This window comes from Fusarium oxysporum, chromosome 13 (genome assembly GCF_000149955.1).
Source record: "Fusarium oxysporum f. sp. lycopersici 4287 chromosome 13, whole genome shotgun sequence".
Lineage (NCBI taxonomy): Eukaryota > Fungi > Ascomycota > Sordariomycetes > Hypocreales > Nectriaceae > Fusarium > Fusarium oxysporum.
This window is the reverse complement of record NC_030998.1, coordinates 926,587-946,376: the sequence shown is the minus strand read 5'-3', so window position 1 is coordinate 946,376 and position 19,790 is coordinate 926,587. Positions and strand designations below refer to the sequence as shown.

The 19,790-nt window shown below is 47.5% G+C and overlaps 7 protein-coding genes across 10 annotated transcripts; 5 read left to right on the top strand and 2 right to left on the bottom strand.

Moving 5' to 3' along the window:
• Positions 1-49: 49 nt before the first annotated feature.
• Positions 50-2,914, bottom strand: FOXG_12237 (uncharacterized protein). 2 transcript variants are annotated; one of them, XM_018391981.1, is made up of 5 exons: positions 2,111-2,914; positions 1,859-2,059; positions 1,542-1,812; positions 508-1,493; positions 50-450 (listed from the first exon to the last, which is right to left on the bottom strand). In XM_018391981.1, exons 1-5 carry the CDS (start codon positions 2,425-2,427, stop codon positions 183-185), a joined length of 2,043 nt encoding a protein of 680 aa, XP_018250738.1. In that variant the 5' UTR covers positions 2,428-2,914; the 3' UTR covers positions 50-182. The 2 variants fall into 2 exon arrangements, with proteins under 2 accessions (XP_018250738.1, XP_018250739.1); XM_018391982.1 differs by having other exon boundaries at positions 1,859-2,914.
• A 389-nt stretch (positions 2,915-3,303) lies between these two features.
• FOXG_17780 (uncharacterized protein) lies at positions 3,304-5,883 on the top strand (the record flags this gene model as incomplete). The annotated part of the gene is made up of 5 exons (XM_018397762.1): positions 3,304-3,731; positions 3,783-3,805; positions 3,868-4,193; positions 4,249-4,411; positions 4,463-5,883. 5 exons carry the CDS (start codon positions 3,304-3,306, stop codon positions 5,881-5,883), a joined length of 2,361 nt encoding a protein of 786 aa, XP_018250737.1.
• Positions 5,884-7,249: 1,366 nt separating this feature from the next.
• On the top strand, positions 7,250-9,145 carry FOXG_12234 (uncharacterized protein; the record flags this gene model as incomplete). The annotated part of the gene is made up of 1 exon (XM_018391980.1): positions 7,250-9,145. The coding sequence occupies one exon, from the start codon at positions 7,250-7,252 to the stop codon at positions 9,143-9,145; it is 1,896 nt and encodes a 631-aa protein (XP_018250736.1).
• A 629-nt stretch (positions 9,146-9,774) lies between these two features.
• FOXG_12233 (uncharacterized protein) lies at positions 9,775-13,437 on the top strand (the record flags this gene model as incomplete). 3 transcript variants are annotated; one of them, XM_018391978.1, is made up of 4 exons in its annotated part: positions 9,775-10,473; positions 10,537-10,920; positions 11,223-12,424; positions 12,470-13,437. In XM_018391978.1, the coding sequence occupies 2 exons, from the start codon at positions 11,234-11,236 to the stop codon at positions 13,214-13,216; spliced, it is 1,938 nt and encodes a 645-aa protein (XP_018250734.1). The 3 variants fall into 3 exon arrangements, with proteins under 3 accessions (XP_018250734.1, XP_018250733.1, XP_018250735.1); XM_018391977.1 differs by lacking the exon at positions 9,775-10,473 and having other exon boundaries at positions 10,902-10,920; positions 10,974-12,424; XM_018391979.1 differs by lacking the exons at positions 9,775-10,473; positions 10,537-10,920 and having other exon boundaries at positions 11,234-12,421; positions 12,470-13,216.
• A 136-nt stretch (positions 13,438-13,573) lies between these two features.
• FOXG_12232 (uncharacterized protein) lies at positions 13,574-14,221 on the bottom strand (the record flags this gene model as incomplete). Its single annotated transcript, XM_018391976.1, has 2 exons — positions 13,993-14,221; positions 13,574-13,926 (listed from the first exon to the last, which is right to left on the bottom strand). Exons 1-2 carry the CDS (start codon positions 14,204-14,206, stop codon positions 13,574-13,576), a joined length of 567 nt encoding a protein of 188 aa, XP_018250732.1. The 5' UTR covers positions 14,207-14,221.
• Positions 14,222-15,334: 1,113 nt separating this feature from the next.
• Positions 15,335-16,805, top strand: FOXG_12231 (uncharacterized protein; the record flags this gene model as incomplete). Its single annotated transcript, XM_018391975.1, has 2 exons — positions 15,335-15,572; positions 15,868-16,805. 2 exons carry the CDS (start codon positions 15,335-15,337, stop codon positions 16,803-16,805), a joined length of 1,176 nt encoding a protein of 391 aa, XP_018250731.1.
• A 377-nt stretch (positions 16,806-17,182) lies between these two features.
• FOXG_20694 (uncharacterized protein) lies at positions 17,183-19,533 on the top strand. The gene is made up of 5 exons (XM_018400990.1): positions 17,183-17,686; positions 17,740-17,826; positions 17,881-18,144; positions 18,198-18,396; positions 18,447-19,533. Exons 1-5 carry the CDS (start codon positions 17,244-17,246, stop codon positions 19,128-19,130), a joined length of 1,677 nt encoding a protein of 558 aa, XP_018250730.1. The 5' UTR covers positions 17,183-17,243; the 3' UTR covers positions 19,131-19,533.
• The last annotated feature ends 257 nt before the right edge of the window (positions 19,534-19,790 follow it).

Here is a 19,790-nt window from a genome sequence, read left to right as displayed (position 1 = left end):
GGAAGCCAAGGCCCGATCGGGGCTGTCACTGAATCCTATCGCGAATGCTTTCCTATCTCAATTTTGCGTAAACGAAAGATGGACCATTGTCTTGTACATGTATTAGAGTTATGGTTTATGGGGAATCTGACTAATTGACCACTATGTGTATCTCTTATATAAAGTGCGCTGTCAGACTACTCTCAGGCCAGGATCCCATTGTTCCCCTTCTCGTCCCTCTCAGTGATGGAAGAATCACTTTGAGCATTTTGAACTACTTCAGGCTCACCTTCAACTGGGCCCTGGCCTCTCAAGCCCCGATAAACTGTCTTCAACTGAGGCCAACCATCAATGATGGGGTAGAAGCCTGCGACGAACATGGTCCCCCACACCCAAATAATGGCGATAACAATCCAAGCAACGAAGAAAGTCTTACCAAAGACGTATTTAGCTGCGTACATCGGAAGAGGCCTACGGTTTCACCTGTTAGTCGACGTTACAATGAGATGGGGATAAAGTGCCTCTTACCATAGAACCCAATGCCCCAAGAACGTAGCGGCGGACCAAATCGCCGCAAGAGTGCCCCAATGTTTGAGCTTGGCCTTATCGGCGGTGTAGCTGGCTACCTTTTCTTCGTGCGTCCTCACTTCTTCTTTTGTTGAACCAACCTGGTCGAACGCAAGACGTTCATTTCTGAAGTCAGCCCATTGGTAATTGGCAGGCTTTATGAGCGAGATCACGACTGAGTACAGCGCTGGGCTCAAAGCCGAAGCGACAGTTCCGTACACGCAAGGAAGAGACTTTCCAGTGGATGCAACGGTGACTTCACCGTACAGTGACGATGCTGAGCCAAGCCATACAGCGATGCCAGTGGCCATGCCCAGGAGAGGCGAGACAATAGCAGCAATCTTTGACTGTTTTCGCCATAGAATCGTAAAGACAGTTGGGAAAATACCGGGGCATGTCAGAACACCAAGCATGTACAGAGTCCATCCAAGGTCAACCTTTCCATAGTAGAGGGCGGTAGAGAAGGCGGCGGAGAAAAGACCGAAAAAGACGACACCGATGTGACTCCACCGAATAGCGTCACGATCAGTTGCCCCACGGTTAAAGTACTGGCGATAGATATCAAAGCTGATGATGGATGACACGGAGATGACCTGGGCGCTGATAGTTGAAGTGACAGCCATGAAAGTGATCAACAGAACAGCGGCAGCACCGCCTTTTCCGGCGATTGCGATCGCGGCGTAGGGAAGAACAAGACCGTTGGAGATCTCTACAGAAGACATGCGACGAGGGTAGGTAGGAAAGCGAGGAGTATCCTCAAGAGCTAGAGCGGAAAAGCTCATCAAGGTGCCGAGACACCACGGGATGGCAAAGTAAGCGATGCCGCCGATGATGTAGCCTGGGACAACAGCTTGAGGCGCAGCGCTAAAAGCTTTGGCGAAGAAACCAGTGTCCATGATGACGAGACCAAAATTGGCCAGCACATGAATGATACCGAAGTATATAGCCTGCATATTGTAAGCGAGTGTACTATGATGGTCAAGCAGTTAACTCACGTCTTTGCTAGTCATTGTCAAGAAAGATCCATCGTGGTTGCCGGCGACGGGATGGTCCTTTCCAACCTGAACGATCAGATCATACAGACCACCAGGTGATCCAATCTCGGGGACAAGGAAAGCCTTGATGGTGAAAAAACATATGATGATAGTGATCACAAAGGTATGGAAGTAATCAGTCAGGAAGGTCGCTTTGATGCCCCCAACAAAGGTATACAGCACCACGCCAACAGGTAACAAGAACGTAGCGGCGATGATATGGATACCAGATCTGATCGAGTAAGTGGACCACTCAATATGTAAGAGAGAAGACTTACAAGGCAGAGATCGCAGCACTTGCACCCAGCAACATGTTTGCAATAGCGATGATGTTGTTGATCAAGCATAGACCAATCCAGACAATATGGCCCGAGGTACCATATCGTATACGGACAATCTCGAGTAGGGTATGTGCTTCGGGTACTCTGAGCTTACAGGAGATACCAAGTAGAGCGAAGAAGACGATCATGGGTGAGCATCTGATAAGGGTCAACAACTACCGAAAATAATCGCGGAGGAAGGGTACATACCCAGCTGCAAACCAGAACGGCCCAGCGACACCAAAATTGTATCCAACAAGAGTACTTCCAAGCATAGCCGTACTCCAAAGCCAAGACGAAATAACAGCAGACGAAGTCAAACCAGTGCCAACACTTCGATTGGCTGTCATGAACATCTCAGTTGTCTTGTTATCTTCACCGACAGTCTTCTTCAAGATATGCGTCAAAAACATCATGATAAACGCGATAAGGAAACCAATCGCGATAACGACGACATAGCCGACGGCTTGAGAAAGCGGTGGCTCAATGCCATTCTCGCTTGCATCTGCCCGAACGTGAAGCGACATTTTGGCCAAGAATCTTGGGGAAGTGAAAGATCCAGCAGTTCGGTTTGACGTCTCGGCATTTTAAGCTTGGGGGTCCGTGTGATAGCTATATGTTTGGCGATCGGCAGGCACGAATCCATGTCGTTTGTATAGCTTTGATGATGCAATGGGCTATCATTTGCTAGATAACTGCCGGGCATCAATCTGATGAACCGTGGAGGTCAGCGGGAGATCTCATTAGTCGATGGAGTTCCGCCAGACCGGATATCTTCCGAATTCCGCGATCTAGTCCCTTCGTCCTATCTTAATTATATCATTTCTAGTATACTTTGGAAAATTTGGGCTTGTGATAGGCGATAAGAGCACTATTTAGATGTTCATGGGGTATGGCGTGAGAGCTTCTAGCGATGGCGATAGGGCCAATCGCTGTCACGTCATTCAGCAATTATTTTAGAAAAGGCGGAAGAATATTATCCCCTAAATTATCTAGCAATTAGCTTATTCCGATGCGACAAGTCAATAATTGCGCTCTAGATTGGAAAGTGCGCCCTCGTCGGGTGAAAATAACCATTCCGCGCGTGTTACACCCAGCTGAAATATTGTGAAGAACATTGGCAAACCAGAGGACGCGGTGGGAATGGGGAATATTTAATACCTTAGGCCGCAATGCAGCAGCATAGACTATTGGATGACTTTGCATAATCAGGCTGTGATGTGAGGTCGCCAACAAGACCATGATTTTACAATTTCCCCTTACCGTCATTCAGGCTGACTCTGAGGCTGTGCTGAGCATTCTGTGGAATGACAAAATCATCCGACCTTCATCTTTCTGAACTCTCTAGTCGATCTATCCGTCGATTCCTGGGATTCCCCTCTAAATCCCACATTTCTCTTATCATGGATCCCGTCTCGGCGATCGGATTGGCGTCTGGGATCTTGACCTTCGTTGAAGCGGGTCTCAAGCTCGTAAAAATAGCCTACAACATACACAACTCTCTTGATGGTGTCCTAGACGACAACAGACACTGCGAAAATGTCACCAGCGAAGTTAGCAAAGCAGCTCTGAGGCTTGAAGTGGCAGACAACGCCCGTTTGACTCCCGAGCAAGAGTCACTTTCGGATCTTGCCAGGAAGTGCAAGGCGACTTCAACGGACTTAGTCAAGGCCTTGAATCAAGTTAAACCAAAGCAGAGCTCGTCCAATCCCTTCAAATTGTTGCGATATGCCGTCAAGGCAGAGATCAAAGCGAAGGATATCTCTGAGCTGGAGAACCAGTTGAAAGACTACCGTGATCAGCTCATTCTCGCACTGGTTGAATTCTCAAGGTAAACCTATTTCGCCAGTCATGAGAGAGGCTGTAGTTAATTTACACCTAGAGTTGAGGCAGAAGATGGCTTCAGTGAACTAATCTCACTTGCCAAGACAACGAGGCTACGTTGAAAAGGTTGACCCAGGCCATAGAGCACCTACGCCACTCGCAACTTTCCGCGCCTGATTCTATTTTCAACACACAAGCTTGCATCCAGTTTCAGCGGCTACTGATGGTCGACGACGAGACCCGTCGATCAATGTATCAAGATTTCATTCTGGAAAGCCTCAAGTTCGATGAAATGCATCAGAGATTTGACGCAGTTCACAGTGCTCATGAAGATACGTTCAAATGGATTTATGAGCCAATTGAGACTATTGAGAAAGATGATTACTTGTCTCTCAAAGATGACAACTGGTTTGACGTGGAGGAGCATGACTTGACCTACGAGGAACGAATACAAAGAGAAGCGCTTAAGGTATTAGCAGGAATATTCTATCAACGGGCTGAGCTGACGGCAGTGCGCTCCACAGATGCAACTCAAATCAAGAGAGAGATTCTTGGGGTGGCTCGTATCAGAAGAGTCATCATCGCCAATCTTTCACATTTCCGGAAAATTGGGATCCGGAAAATCAACACTGATGAAATTTCTATGCTCTCATCAGAAGACGGAAGAGATACTAACTAAATGGGCTGGTAAATGAGTATTTTATCTTATATGACATCGTCAGCTAATTTATCTGAAAGGTGCAAAGAAGCTAGCATTCACTTCGTTCTTCTTTTGGCGGAATGGCTCAAAGCCGCAGAAGTCACTAGACGGACTTTGTCGCTCAATGCTTCACGACGTACTTCGAAAGAGGCCTGATCTCATACACGAAGTCTTTCCTGGTCACTGGAATCAAGCGAAACAAACTCCCTGGAAGGTTGACAACCGTCAAGAAATCTCATCGCCTGTCATCAAGAATGCTCTGGAAAGACTCCTTCAAAACGATAAACTGTACCAGCAACACAAGTTCTGCATCTTTATTGATGGCCTCGACGAGTTTGAGCCTGGTGTTCAAGATGGATTGGATTACATTGACTTAGTCAATGTCCTTCGACAATGGACGATTCATGCCGACGGGAACCTAAAGCTCTGCCTTTCAAGTAGAGAAGAGGGTGTATTCATGGATGAATATGAAAGTGACCCTGGCTTTCGACTCCAGGACTTAACCAGATTCGACATGCAAATTTATGTCCGCAGTCGCCTAAGTAACCTAAAGGATGAAGGACTCAAAAGTGATCTCGCTACTGAAATCCCCGAAAAGTCCTCGGGAATCTTTCTCTGGACCTATCTTGTTGTCAAAACGATACGGAACAAAATGACACACAAAGTCACCAGTGAATCGTTGAGGAAACACCTAAAAACCTTACCTAGAGGTCTTGAGTCACTCTTTCATCATATCCTTCGGCAACTTGAACCAGATGATGAGAGAAAGACTTTCCGGATTATAGATTCACTTCAGACTGCCAAATCTAACCATTTAGAGCTACCACTGCTTGCTTTCTCCCTTCTAGATGAATATGATAAAGACTTAGAATTCTCATTACGAGACGGTCTCGAGGACGAGCCTATCCCGGACGAGGAACTTCTCCAAGCACAGCTTCGTGGTGCCTGCGGTGGCCTGATAGAATGCCATGAGGGCAGGCAGTATGAGAGATTGCAGGTTCTTGAGTTTGTTCACCGATCAGTCCCCGATATGTTCTACAAGGATACAGAACGCTCAGAACTCTCTGTGCAAATGAAAATTGCCCTTGGTGATACAGATACTATTGATGTTGTCTCTCATGTCTGCTTCGCTACCTTCCGTCTTTCAGGTCAAAAGGGCACAGAAAACACTGAAAGGTTTGCTTGTAATTCAATAGTACTCATGCGGCTCAAAAACAGACTTGACAAGCCACCGTACTCTTTCCTGGAGTATATTGGTTCCTGGGCTAATGATGAGTGGCTGGACGACAGTCACGCAAAGTGGCAATGCTTCTTGCCTAACCTTCCCTGGGCTCCGTATCTATATATCAGACCTTATGGAGCGGCCCTATCGGTGATAACAACCCGAGACAACTCCGCAACAATATGTGTCTTGCAGCGCTTTCTGGTCATATCGATTACATGGAGTGGAAAATCATGAATGATGCAAATGTTTTGAACAACTCGGCCAAGAGAGCCTTAGTTGGTCAGTTTCTTCTTATGTCGAAGCATTGGGAAATATTTTTTGAGAAAAGCATCTTTACAATGGATCCCACAATACCCTTAATTCCAGCTACAATACTGCAAGATTGGAGCAACGATAACTGGGTTGTGCCGGACCCAGTTACCTTGTCGGCCTGGCAATTCTTCTTAACCTATATCATTCTGAATTTTCAATGGTATTTCTACGGATTAGTTGATGACCATGGAAACGTCATCGAACGATTTCTAAAACAAGGGGCTGACCCATATTGTCGCATTCTGGTTGTATATGAAGAAACCAGAGTATCTATGACAATTTGTTTTCGAGAATGGAAGACTTGCCATGTCGTCCCAAGCCATTCTTCAGTTTTGGTATTCGGTCCTGTTGTGAAAGAGGTCATTGAAAGATGCTTGACGTTGAGAAGAAAACCCCTAGTCGACTGGGACAAGGGCTTCACAGAAGAGTTCTTATTTCGGGAATGGATTGCATTTACCGACTGGCCTAACAGGGACACTTTATTGGAATTTCTGGACTGTAACTATGAGTAGTTGGTGCTTAGAGTCTTAACTTCAGAGCAAACAATTTTCCTGAAACGCCTCACAATGTTCGCCGCGTTATGGGATCCTGGATGTGCGAAATGCTCCTATTGCTTTTTCGGCTCTGTTCTGAGACAACCTGTAGCACTGACAGAGAATCTTGAAAGACGGCCTCGTATTATGAGACAATTGTCATACCTCTCACCAACATATTGCATGCCCGTGTTTACCAGCTCATCTCCCGTGTGTGATCTTCACACGAAGAGGCTGGCTGAACTTCTCCGATCCTGCCGTCTTCATGCCCCAAACAGAGCCCGCCCTCCGAAACTGGCGTAAAGTGATCGACACAGGGATGCAGCTAAAACCGGTACTTCCCAGTTCGAAGCGGTGGCTTCGAACGCCATGTTGTGGGGTACTGCCGATCTTGTCTTACATGCCATCCAATGTCGACAATTCTCACGTCAATATTGATCAGTCCCGGTAATGCGGAGCGAATGAAACGAAACACCGAATAGGATTTTCCAATAGTTCAGCTCGTTCAGCTAAAGCCTCTTCGGGATTTGTCTGACCAACGAGAGACGAGAGGTGAAGAAAATGACATATACGATCTTCTGTGTAACCCACTTTCTAGCTCCCGGTGTTGATCTCGGGCCGCTCTTTGGGCGACGTCGAAAATCGGTAAAGCAAAGTCATTTAGTGCACACGCGAGCAGATACTTTACTTGACGTTATGCCCATCCTAGATTGAGCTTGGACACCATTTCGAGTTTCTTAATATTATCAGCAACTATGAGATACAACAACGTCATCAAGCCAAGGCTACCAAGTAATAATAGGTGCCTTTATAACGATAGCCCTCTGTCGAAATGGCAACTTGACTCCCTCGATCCATTATCGCCTGTATATGCAAGGTCTCGAAGGGAGCGAGCCAGAGCACCAACACCCATTGAGCATAACGGCCATATATATGATCTAGTTGGCGTGAACTCTCGCCAACAGCTCATCCTACGAGATCAATGCGCGTTACACCTGGACATTTGCATCGAATGTTTCGCTGGACGTGCCGCCATCTGGGACGGTGTGCCATGGCAAGTCGATTACCTAGAGGCCATTCCCGATCCCCTAAACTTCACCAAACCGCCCCGGCGTGTCCTTCATCTCAAGCGATGGACTGAAAAGGGTCAGATAAAGAAAGTCATTGACGAACCAGACAATCTTCGAGCAATTTTCCCAGGCTCAAAAGGAAAACATATGCTCGGCCCGATTAAGCATGGCATTGTACGCATGATCCCAACCGCATCTCGACAGAGAATTCACAAGCCATTGCTTCCTGGGATAACTTTCGAGGCTCGGTTACGAGGTCGTGAGCTTTACGGCCCGTTCCAGATCGAGGCCAAGAAAGATGGCCAACTGGTAGCCAAGCACGTTCTGGACGGATTCTGTCTTATCAAATTCACCATTGAGCCCCATCAGATAGCGCCCTCATATGTAAGGGTCAATTGTCCTGACTTTGGTGGTTGCTTCGACATCGACGCGTTTCTTTACTGCGAGGATAAGCTTCGATGTCGGGCTACCAGTGTCAAAGCAATCAGAGCGATGAGATTACCCACGAGCGATCGCGATCCTATGTTCGGGACGCTATCACGAGGTCCAGTACCACTTCTCACCAACGGTTTGGACCATCTTGTCGTCTTTGAGAAGTTCATCCGAGACTGCACAATTCCTTCTCCAAAGACACCTCAGCAACGGCGATTGACAATACTCAACCTGTCGATGTGCGATCAAGGTGACGCCAAGATCGTAGTCGACGCGTTAATTGACTTTCGAGAGCAAAAGCCAGATGCAATCATGTCTGTCGTGGTATCGAAACTAGGACCTACGATTTATCAAGATACACCAGCCTGCAGGGAGTATGTCAAGCTTCTTGAGCGCAACCGAATCCACATCGATATGTTCACTGGCGTTGATGGTCCAACGCGCCAAGTCGTTCACGCCAAAGCGATAGTCATCGACGACAGGACACTCTTCAGCACTGGTGCCATCGTAGATACCAAGCCAATTGACAAGGCCGACTTTTCCATCGAGCTTCCACCCACGGCAGCCAAAGCTTTTCAGGTCTACATGCAAGAAGCCATCCTTGGTGGCGTGAGCAATGAGCGTCGCGCTCATCTTGGCTCACAGCTCGCTAGCCTAGGCGTCATAATAAATGACCCCATTGCGAGTTTGACCTACATCAGTCGCGCGCAACATACACTTCTCCGAGGTGCTCGTCGCGACCTCCTCGTCAGTGTTTCAGAACTCGTTGATCCGAAAATCACGAAACTCTTGGTGAGACGGGCAGCCAACGGCGTGACGGTAACGATACAAGTCCGTGAAATAGACGCGGTATCATCAAGAATTCTTACCCAAGCGACGCGACGCTACGGAAAGCGGCTGTCCGTTGAAGATGTCAGCTGGTGGGAGCCGCGCCCCCATTACAACGCGATCATCGCAGATGACAGTCTCGCGTATCTCGGCACATCGTACTTCTGGCCAACACAAAGAAACATGATTCATCAAGGTCGATCGCTTGAAAATGGGGTCTTGCTTGAAGGAGAGGCTGTGAAGGTTTTGAGGGAGCAACTGGATGACCTGCGCGGCCGTGCGTGTAATAATGGTGACAAAAGCAACAGTGATATAGCGTAGCTACAGATTGGGTCTTTCCATGCCTCGCAATTTTCTCTCATGTTGTTGGATGTTGTTTGTTAGAAGGGGAGTGTCGGGACACATCTTCGTCAGCTAATCAACGTCTTGCTCATCATCTGGAGATTGAGTTTAACGTATCAGTTTCGATTCAATCATGACAAGGACAAAACGAATAACTTGAAGCGTAAAAGCGCATAAATACCATGAGAATGGTTAGTACGGTTAATTAAATTATGTTGGCTGTCATTCTTAACAGCTATGTCAGTATCTTGGTGTCAAAACCACTAAGCGTTGCTCCATTTTTAAAGCGTAATAACTACTCAAGAAAAAATGACCATCCAACATCGTCAATTGCATCGTCATTGGTCTGTCAGTGCCTCCAAGTTGCATTATACTGCAGTTCAGTACTCCTGGGAACCTAGAAATACATTATAATACTTCATCCAATAGCTTTCACAAAACATTTCCTCCAATATTGGGGATGATTGTCCCATTGGCGATCGATCATTTTCTTCAGGTCGCGAGTCCAGCTACCCTGCAGCAGGGATGGTCCGTGCCATGCCCGTAGACTCTCAACTACTGCTGACTACCTTGCCTTAGGTACACGAAACTATCATCCTACCACTTCGACTCTGCCGACCAGATGAAGTCACTTGTCGGCCGCAACATACTCTTCTCTTCAAGCGACGACGGAAATGATACAAGAATCAGCAGGGATATTGGCATGGCTGCGTATGCTCGGTCATCGCTGTGTCCGCGTTTCAAAACAATCGCGACGAGACTTCTGACCGCGAAGCTCGTGCCCAATCTCACGTCTCAGAGGCGATTCTATCTGAGAAAATCATGGGCATGAACCGACCGATTCGTGAACTGACCACCAGATGGTGTCTATTCAAAAGGAAATGATGAGTGAAGACGTCGGAAGCGCTGAGACCGGAGCTCTCTTTTGTTATGTCGCCAGCGCGATCGACCATGGATGGCTTGTTCAGCTCATAGCCACACGAAGTGACAACAATCACTTGAGGATCTCGTCTTGAAGTGTCACTTTTACTGGCGGGTTTCAAGTGAAAACCGCGGATAGAATGGATATCACGAGAGGTTGCGAAGGACAGTACTAGGATTAACCATTTTTGTTGACGCAACAGCCCAGGCAGTCTCTCACATGGCCGACAACAAGAACAAGACCTCGCATAGTGACTCAATATCACTACTATTTGAACACCATTGTGTGATCCACAGAAAACCGACTCCTAACTATCCTTTCTCTACCACCAGCCTTCACTTTTACCTCTACTCTTCAACCTTCAACCGTCAATCTTCAATATCAGGTTTTTTGCACTCGCTCTCCCCTCCACCACGAAAGTAAGAGTTCTTACTGACATGATACCTAGTTTCACTTCGGCCTACCGCATCCTTCATCCTTCCAACCCAGATCAACACCTCAATCGATCGCAGTCGCATCATCGCCTCACACAGTTCTGTCAATATCCCTTTATTTCCTTTGACCTCGGCTTTGACTTTCGACTTCGCATATCTCCATAGTACAGAACTTCAACTCGTCACCCTCACTGAATCTTAGTATCTACCACGCTGCCTGAATGCAGAACTGCTTACTCCAACACTACATCACTGCCTGCATATTACCTTTGGAAGTTACTTGAACGATCGATCGAACTTCGGAGCCACAGAAACCTCGTACGAACAGAGTATTTTCTGAGGTCCTCTATTTACTCGAAACCCATCAATAATTCTTCCTGTCTTCAACGAATCTTAAGGTACGTCAATCCTAAAATTATCATAAGTTTATGCTCATCTCCCTTTCCCCTAGACTCTTCTCACTTTCTCAAATGCAGCCTAAACTCCTCCTTTCTTTGTTCAGCTTTACCTAAACTTAGGATACTGCTCCACTCACCCTTTTATTTATCTGCTCATCTCTATGCTCATCACTCTCTCTTTACCCTCACTTCATCATAAATTCTGCAAACGATTGTACCTCCTTCAACAAATTGTCCTCTCACTTCTCCCACAATCCATCATAACTATTGACTTCGTTCTAACATTAACATCATGAGCGCAGGTAATCTCAGCATGCCGATTTCACCCACCAAGATGAACAGAGCCCAGCAAGAGAAATGGCTTGACCGACAATGGGGAGGTAAGTCTTGGCTCCTCGACGACGTCCGTAAGGCGCATGAAAATCCCCCCAAGCAAAACGAGCTCGGGGGCGGTGCAGTCGACTCCCTGGTCAAGATCACTAGATTGGCCCAAGACAAAGGTATCAAGCTGGCATCCCTGTGGAGTCAGGCACCACCTTACAATGTGCTTTGGACCGGTGTTAGCCAGCATCCTAAAAGCTCTCTCCGATTAACTAACGATATCGCGAGAGCTGCCTTTAACAAGCTCAAGACAGCCATGCAATCTCAAAGGACTCAAGAAGCTGGCGGTCCATCAGAGGTGGTCATTATGGAGTCCCGAGAGACTGAGCCCGAGGCCTGTATGTACGTCGGAAGTGAGCATGTTGAAAGCGACAGTAGCGATAATGAGGATATCGAGCCCGTCCTCAAGACCACGCGAAGCCCGAGCATCATCTTGGGCGGTTCCCCCAGATCGTCAGTCAAATCGCCAGCCAATGTCGCTGGCAACAACGACAAGAGAATCTCTTCGATCTCCACTTTCAGGCACCAGGAGCCCCCAGAACAGAGACCTGCTGTTTCGGGTGCTCCTTCTCTACCTCTACCCCCAAAAACGAACATTTCTCGCCTATTCACCCAACCACCAACTGCCACTTCGGTCAAGCGCAAAAGAGAAAAAGAATCCAGTGCGATGACCCCACAGCGATCCATGAAGCGTACCGAAACTTCTAAGGGAGAAGAAGAGAGGGTTGACGAAGCCACTGCTATTTATAAGCAGCTCACCAACAATGTGAAACTTACGGATGATACGCTCCAATTCCTTACAAAGGCTCTCGTTTCCTGGTACCCAATGGAACAAGGCAAGGTCAAGGTCCTCGACCCTCTCTGGTTCAAGGTTGACGGAACAACTACTGGGCACAACATCAAGCTCGACGGGTATACCAAGCTTTGCTTCAGTATCCATCATCTAAAGCCTAAGCATTGGACCTTGGCTATCGTTGACATCGATGACGATGCGAAATCCATGGTTTTCAATCACCATGACTCGAGCCCGTGCTGGGATCGGTTCGATACGGTTTGCGCCAGCTTCCAGAAATGGAAGGAAACCGTCGGACACAAATTCAAGCTGCGGTTCATCAATGTCGCAGTCAGTTGCTCCTTTTCCTATAAAGATTCATGCTGACCTCTATAGCCTTGTACTCCACAGCAGGATAACATCAGCTGTGGGATTCACGTGCTATCCTGCCTACGACACGTCCTGACAGACAAACCCTGCCCCCCATCGCTCAACCCGCGTGCAGAGCGCAGATTCTTCATCCGAAAGATCAAGGAATCTGACGAAGTCGATTATCCCCTACAGGAGGTCAAGAAGGTCATCAAAAAACAGGAGTACGAAATGCTTTTAAAAGCGATCCGAAAAGAGACACCCGAGTCACTCGAAACAGACAGACATCTTGCGGCCATTGCCTTGGACCACGCCCGTGATGGTCTGAGAGATGCCCGGGCCGCGTTGAGCCGCCTTCGAATCGAGCAGGATACTCTGGCCGAGGCACTGACTCGCCTGGACGCTGCTGTCGAGACTAAATCCGAGCCCGCTCGTCATTGGAGCTTCGAACCTTTGAACAGTCTGCGAGCTGACAGCCAGCAAGAGCTTTCTGCCCACATGTGTCGATATAGCAAAACGCTTATGGATCAGAGCTTTGCCAATGGGTCTGAGATAAGCAGAAAGGTCCTTCGCGAACATTATGATGAGATCATCGACAAACTGGAGCAAGCTGAAAAGGATGTCGCCCAGAAACAAGAGGAAATTGATGAGGCAACCAAGGCTGTGGAGATCAAGACTCAGATGTGCGACCTGAAGGAAAGCGTGAACAACATCTTGAACCAGCACGGGTCTCTTCTACCTTGGAACAATTGGCTTGGGCGGGCTTCAAATTAGCTGCAAGGATGGGTGATTTGAAGGACGGCCATGAGAAAGACAGCGCACAAGAAGTGAAAACCGGGTTCGGGTTGTGAATTAGACTGAGATCTTAGGCGTAAAAGTTTTATTTGTCATTTATCCTTCATCAACGCGTGGATCTGCTGTGGCCGGCGTAAACTCTCGCGCGCGATCTCATAAAATGGAACATAAAAGGCCTCTAATATCGCATAAAACTTGGGTCACTATTCCTAAAATTGTCTAAAGCTTAGGTAACTATTATAATATTCACCAAACGTGACACATGCCAGCCACCGATATTACCCTTGGAGCTCTTGTACTGTAGGAGGAGACTTGCTGCTTCTTTGGTCACCGACTTCAGGATAGCCCAGAGATTATGGCAGCGGCTGGGACACCAACACCAAGTCCGATCTTCATGCCTTGACTGTTTTCGGGAGTCCCAGTATTCGTTTCTTCCGTCTCGTCTGACGTGGGGCTTGGATCGGAGGATGCCGTCACGGAAGCATCCGTGATTGTAGATGATACTGTCTCAGCTGAGGAGGTGGTCTGGACCAAAGATACGGTTGAAGAAGTCACGTCATCCTCAATGTTGCCTTTTGAGTCGAGGAAGACACCGCGTTTACCGGCGCAGCATCCAGGATCGTCTTCCGAACAGCAGTAGCTGCCATCGCCGCATCGTTTCACACGCGGGAATCGGTTATTTCTCTCCTCTGGAAGCGAGAGTTAGTCGATGTCAGCATGCCATGATTGACCAGCACACGGGTAAAACAACGAACCGTAAAGACAGATAGCAGCACACTTCTTCTTATCATATGGTGCAACTGCACATGGGCCTCGAACAAACTCATTCTCTCCTTGTCCTTTGTTCTTGCAGAGCCGATTTGGCATGCAAGTTGCCCCTTCACCACAACAGGCCGAGGAGCCTGGGCACTGTTTGTTGTTGGTCCACTGCTTGCCGTCGACACCCCAGCACACGCCCTCTTGAGCCATTGCTGGCTGTAAAATGGCGTAGGAAACGCTCAGCACAAAACTGAAATGCATATTTGGATATATAGAAAGATCTTCAGGCGAAGAAAGACTGAGCAGTCGGTAGATGGCGGAAGCAGCATGAGTACTAGGAGTACGGGGGGAAATCCTGGGCTTTTACCAACAGACAGTATCAAAGTTAGTGGCCGGGAACTTCTGTAACCGCCAGTTTTCAACACCCTGCTCGCTTGGCTGCATTCCCTGGGACAGTTTGATCACTTCAATTGGATAGTATAGATAAGGGCCTGTTACAGGTCTTCAGTCTTCAGTGATCTGTCTTTTAAGCGAAGACTTCGGCCGATACTTCTTTACTCGTGGAGAGAGACTCTAATATCTGGTTTTTAGCCCCTCGATAACCGACGTGAAGCCATTCAAACCCAACTCCAACATGTGTTCCCGGAGAAATTGAGTTGTTAACAATTCCATTCCATACAGAGAGTTAATACCGATACGCCATTGAACAGAGCACAGAGAGAAGTGCATTGTTAACTGGGGGGTATTAGAACTAGGATCCTTGAGTTGCTACCAACAGTTAAATCATTAACTAACAAGCAGACTGGTCTGACTGGGCGACTCGAGAGAGCTAATGATCAGCGAGTCAGACCACTGGAGAAACCTGGGGCCCCTGCATGACGTCGCAGGGATTATCTCAAGCTCTTGCAATTTCTCCACATAGCTGAACTCACGCACCTTCGCTGCACCCTATCATTGATGACATTCAGAGTCAAGATGAGACGGATAATATCCGTATCAAGCTCTCAGAGAACACAGAAATATTACTTGGGAAAGATTGCGCTGAGGAAGATCTGGGATTTGGGACTTCCTGAGCCAAGACCTTGCGCCAACGGGGGCGGCGCAGCCTGATCCATGGTTGGCTTGTTGGTTACCAGTCATTATGCTGTTGATTGTAGGTAATGTGACATTCATCGGTGGTTGGACCAAGGCAGAAATCTCTGACAACACGAATCCAGGGCTGTCATCCTGGCCCATACGGAGGCTTACTTAGGTGCCGCTCACTGTGCTCTCCCATTTCCCATTCTCAATTGTACATCACGTCACACGATCTAGAGCTTAAATCTACCATCTGTGAACATGTCGCTGGCATCGGCATTCATAGTACGGCTCGGCCAAATGTTCAGAGACCCTCCTCGGGCCCTTGTTCGATTGAGTATCTTCGGCGGTCTTTCCCTTTTACTTATTCTTATCACCTGGAAGGGCTCAACCAGCTTATCCTATAGCTGGACGCCACCAATCAGCGAGTCTGAGTTGAAGAACATCTCCCAAAAGGCGAAGGAATATGCCGAAAATCCTGTACAGGCTCCTCATAAAAGTACGTTCTGGGAGGTCGGTCAACGATCACGAGAGTTGAGTCAATGGCTGTCAAAGTCTGACAAACTTGACCCGACTTCAAAAGTTGGGCGGCAGCTCCAGGATGTTACGGAGATAACAGCCCAACAACTATTCCCTTTCCTCCGGAATCCACCAAGGAATCCCGGATCAGAAACACCACTCTCTGACCTTCGACACTCTTTTGACAGAGGGTCCAGAGGAATTGTGATTCCTGTTGGTGGTGGAGAGCAATCAGTTCGCTTCGCTGGCCCATTTAATTGTGAGCTTGCGCAAAGTCTTGGGCTGTCGCTTGCCTATACAGATTGTATATGCTGGAGAAGATGACTTGCCCAAAAAGGAACGTGACAGGATAGCGAAACTCACTGGCGCAACTGATGTCGAGTTTCTTGATATCTTCGCCATCTTTGACGATACTAGTCTGAAGCTCAAAGACGGAGGATGGGCCATCAAAGCTTTTGCATTACTCGGATCGCACTTTGAAGAAGTCATCCTCCTAGATGCTGATGCTGTGTTCATTCAACAACCGGAAAGGCTGTATGCGCAAACAGCATATATCGAAAAAGGAGCGTTACTCTTCCACGACAGACTGTTTTGGCAACATGCGTTCAAAAAAAGGCACGAATGGTGGAAGGACCAGATCAAGGAGCCTTCAGCGGAGATGAACAAATCACTTGTATGGACAGAAGACTACGCTGAAGAATGTGATTCGGGTGCAGTAGTCCTCAACAAGGCGCGAGTAAGTACTCTTGTTGGTCTTCTACATGTCGCATGGCAGAACACATACGATGTTCGAGAAGAAGTCACTTACAGGCAAGGTCACGGGGACAAGGAGTCTTGGTGGCTTGGCCTTGAGCTTGGCGGGTCCAGTTATGAGTTTGAGTCGCATTATGGTTCAATGATCGGCTGGGGTGAAAGCAAAGGAGCAAATGTGACAATGGTTTGTAGCTTTGTCATTGCTCATACTGATGAGAAGGATAAGCTGTTATGGTACAATGGAAGCCTGTTGAAGAACAAACGTGTGGACCCAGATGGCTATGAAGTCCCAGAGTACTGGATGATGGATGGGAAATGGCATAAAGGAAGGACAAAGGATGATATGAGCTGTATGACTGATACGGAAGTACTGGAGCTGACAGATGAGGAGAAGCGCGTGTTGCGAGAGAGCATTGAGATTGCGAAGGAGGTAGACGTGGCCCTCAAAGGGGCAGTATAGAGATACCACAGTTATTTTAATCTATCAATTGCGACAATGGAGGGTTGGTAATGATGTTAAGCCTTAAGTGGTGTTAGGTCTGCCATGCTGCAATGCTTTAGTCACCACTCTTTTTATGCTGGAAGGATTATGAGAGCGAGGGGCGGTGTCGGGCAAATGAAGAAGTGCATTGGTGCCCAATAAGATGAACCTGTTCTCGTGAAGGGGGGCTTCGATTTGTCCTATTGATTGAAGCGGGAAAAGCAGGCTGAGAGGGCGACCACTAAAGGGCTCTGCAGCGTGCTGAAGATGGCCCAGGATCAATAGTATTGGCCCAACCTCGCCCAAGGCATGCCCAAGGCATTCTAGTCTGACCATTCCTTATCGCAATGCATCTAGACCCCGCAAACCTGTCACTTCTCTCTGTCAATAACCTTCCAAACTACATCAGACGATACAATGACTGTACCAGCCTTTGGATTCTCTGCCGGCGACTTCGTTAGCGCCTTGAAGTTAATCGTCGACATCACCCAAGCGTTGAAAAACACAGGTGGCGCTGCAGGAGATTATCTTCAAGTGCTGGCCGATTTGAACCTTTTGAAAGACGTTTTGTCACACCTGCACCAACAACAAACCGGCGCGACGAGGCAAAGAAGCAACAATCCTTTTGCAGAGCATGCGCGGAAACAAGCAGATCTCACTTTATCTACACTAGCAAATTTCCTCGACCTGATATCCAAATTCGATGCTAGCCTAGGTCCTCAAAGATCGTCAGCATGGTATCGCGGTGTTGGTAGAAAGGCGCAATGGGCGCTGGTCTATTCGAAGCATGTTGATGATCTGCGATCAAGGATTGGGACACAGATTCAGACGTTAAACCTCGTCACTCAACTACAAGAAGAGTATCTAGACCTGTCGATGACTGTCCAGCTTCATATGCTGACTATGACGCAAGCGACCGTAACGATCTCGATGAGCTGAATAGTCAGCTCAACATGATCAAAGTCCAGAATGAACAGGTCATAACACAACTCCAAGAGCGGTATGTCTTACTTATGAGTCTTTGAATGTGAATAGCTTTGAACTCTTTTTGTAGCCGAATCATTAGCATCGAAGAACTTCGAGAACAACTCAGTCTGCTTGACCTTCAGGACGATGAGCATCAACCTGGTAACGCACCTGCGCCGCCTCAAGTTATTGAAGACTCTCAATCGAGTACAAATGACCGACCGGTAGTAGCAGACGTGGAAGAGTCCGACATAAATGCAACTACAACCCTGGGGGACCAACCCAGTACTTTGCCTCAACAAGACATGACTAGCCAACAAGAAGAGACTACCCAAACTCTTTTACCAAAGCTGTAGGTAAATACCACTGAATTCTACCTTTCATGAACTGACCTCTCGTTGCCAGTCTTCGTGCCGTCATACGAGATCTGCACAATCTCATTATGAAGGCCTGGTTACTGTTTCCAGGGCTAATGAGACACTATTCTCGCCTGTGCACGTCAATGTCTATGCCACCTCTCCTCGTTCTCGCTGAAAACATCAGCTTTGAAGACGTGCTCGGGCGTCAAACGACGTTGCAGTATGACTTCTTCAGGCACTGGGCGGTAAGTGAGATTGCAGCGCAATGTTCACATGGTAGCTAACTATTTACCAGAATGTCGATATGTTCCTCAATAAACAGTTCGAGAACTGTCCAGGTCAGCAGTATATCGCCAAAAAGCAATATTTCTTCCTCGGTGCTGATGCGGCAACAAATAAGCTGAACTCAAATGTTGAGATCGCTTGGCAAGCAATGGCCCGCCCTGGATGCCAAATTTCAATGTCGATAAAGATGATTGCAGAACAGAAGGACGTATCAGAGGCCAAGTGCCCCAGCCCTGGTTGCAAAGGCCGTTCAGTCAAAATAGGCGATGAGAAAACATTTTCATGTCAGAAGTGCGATCTGACGTACTCCATGCTGCCCAAAAACCCTGCAAAAGAATCATCTATCAAGGAAAGGAGAAGTATGTCCAGGGTATACGGCTTAATCCCATACTGGCGACGGGCGCAAGCGTCTGAAACGAATCAAGACATAGTTGGAGTGGATCAGCAAATTGCTTCCTTCAAGAAAGTCCACATATTGGCACCTGCGATGGACGAACCATCGATAGTGAGCACTATTTCCCTAGGGAAGAGTCCATCGAGATCGAAGAAGGCCAAACGCAGAAAGGTCATTTGGGTCTGGACATGTTGCGGCTGTGGAAGTGGTGGCATGAGAATAACGGCGGCTAATTGTCCACGCTGCGGCCTTCCTCGCTGCCCCATGTGTAATACGACCAGGAGAGAGCTCATGTCTTAGTTAACTTCTGGGTCTAAGGGAAACATATCATGACAATATGCAGCTACAAGTTTACGTTCCCAGCAGCGCCAACAGAACAGATGAAGCGAGACACGATTAGGCACTGAAGTTCGATATTGATGCTGAGCATGGGGGCAGTGCCAGCAACGTCAGTTGTTTCATACGACCAAAGCTGGTAGAGAATACGGGATCCCGTCCAGTTCTTTTTACGCCAGTACCTTAGCTTTCTAGGGTCGCAACCTCTGTTTTCAGAAATACAGACCTTGTTTATCTTTGGAGGTTTACGAGCTATCAATCGTTTAATCGAAAGTATTACTTATACTAGCAATTTTAACCAGACGTATGCTTATATATATATTTAATTTTACTAATATGAAAGTAAATGAAATAAAAGAGAATAAGGGTTTCATAATTGCTCTTTACTATATTAGCTTATAATACCATGTTTACATGATTTTACTGCTAAGCGCAGTGGCTAGACACGTGATGGGCCCTTTTGAGGTAGCTCCGAAGACAGTTATGCCAAACGCTGACACCGCAACGGTGCCAGCCCTATTGCTTTGCATACTTGCGGCCCCTCCATCCCAATCAGCCCTTATCTCAGACAGCAGCTAATGACCCTGGCATCAACGCTGACCTCCTAAATTTAGTACGTGTCTC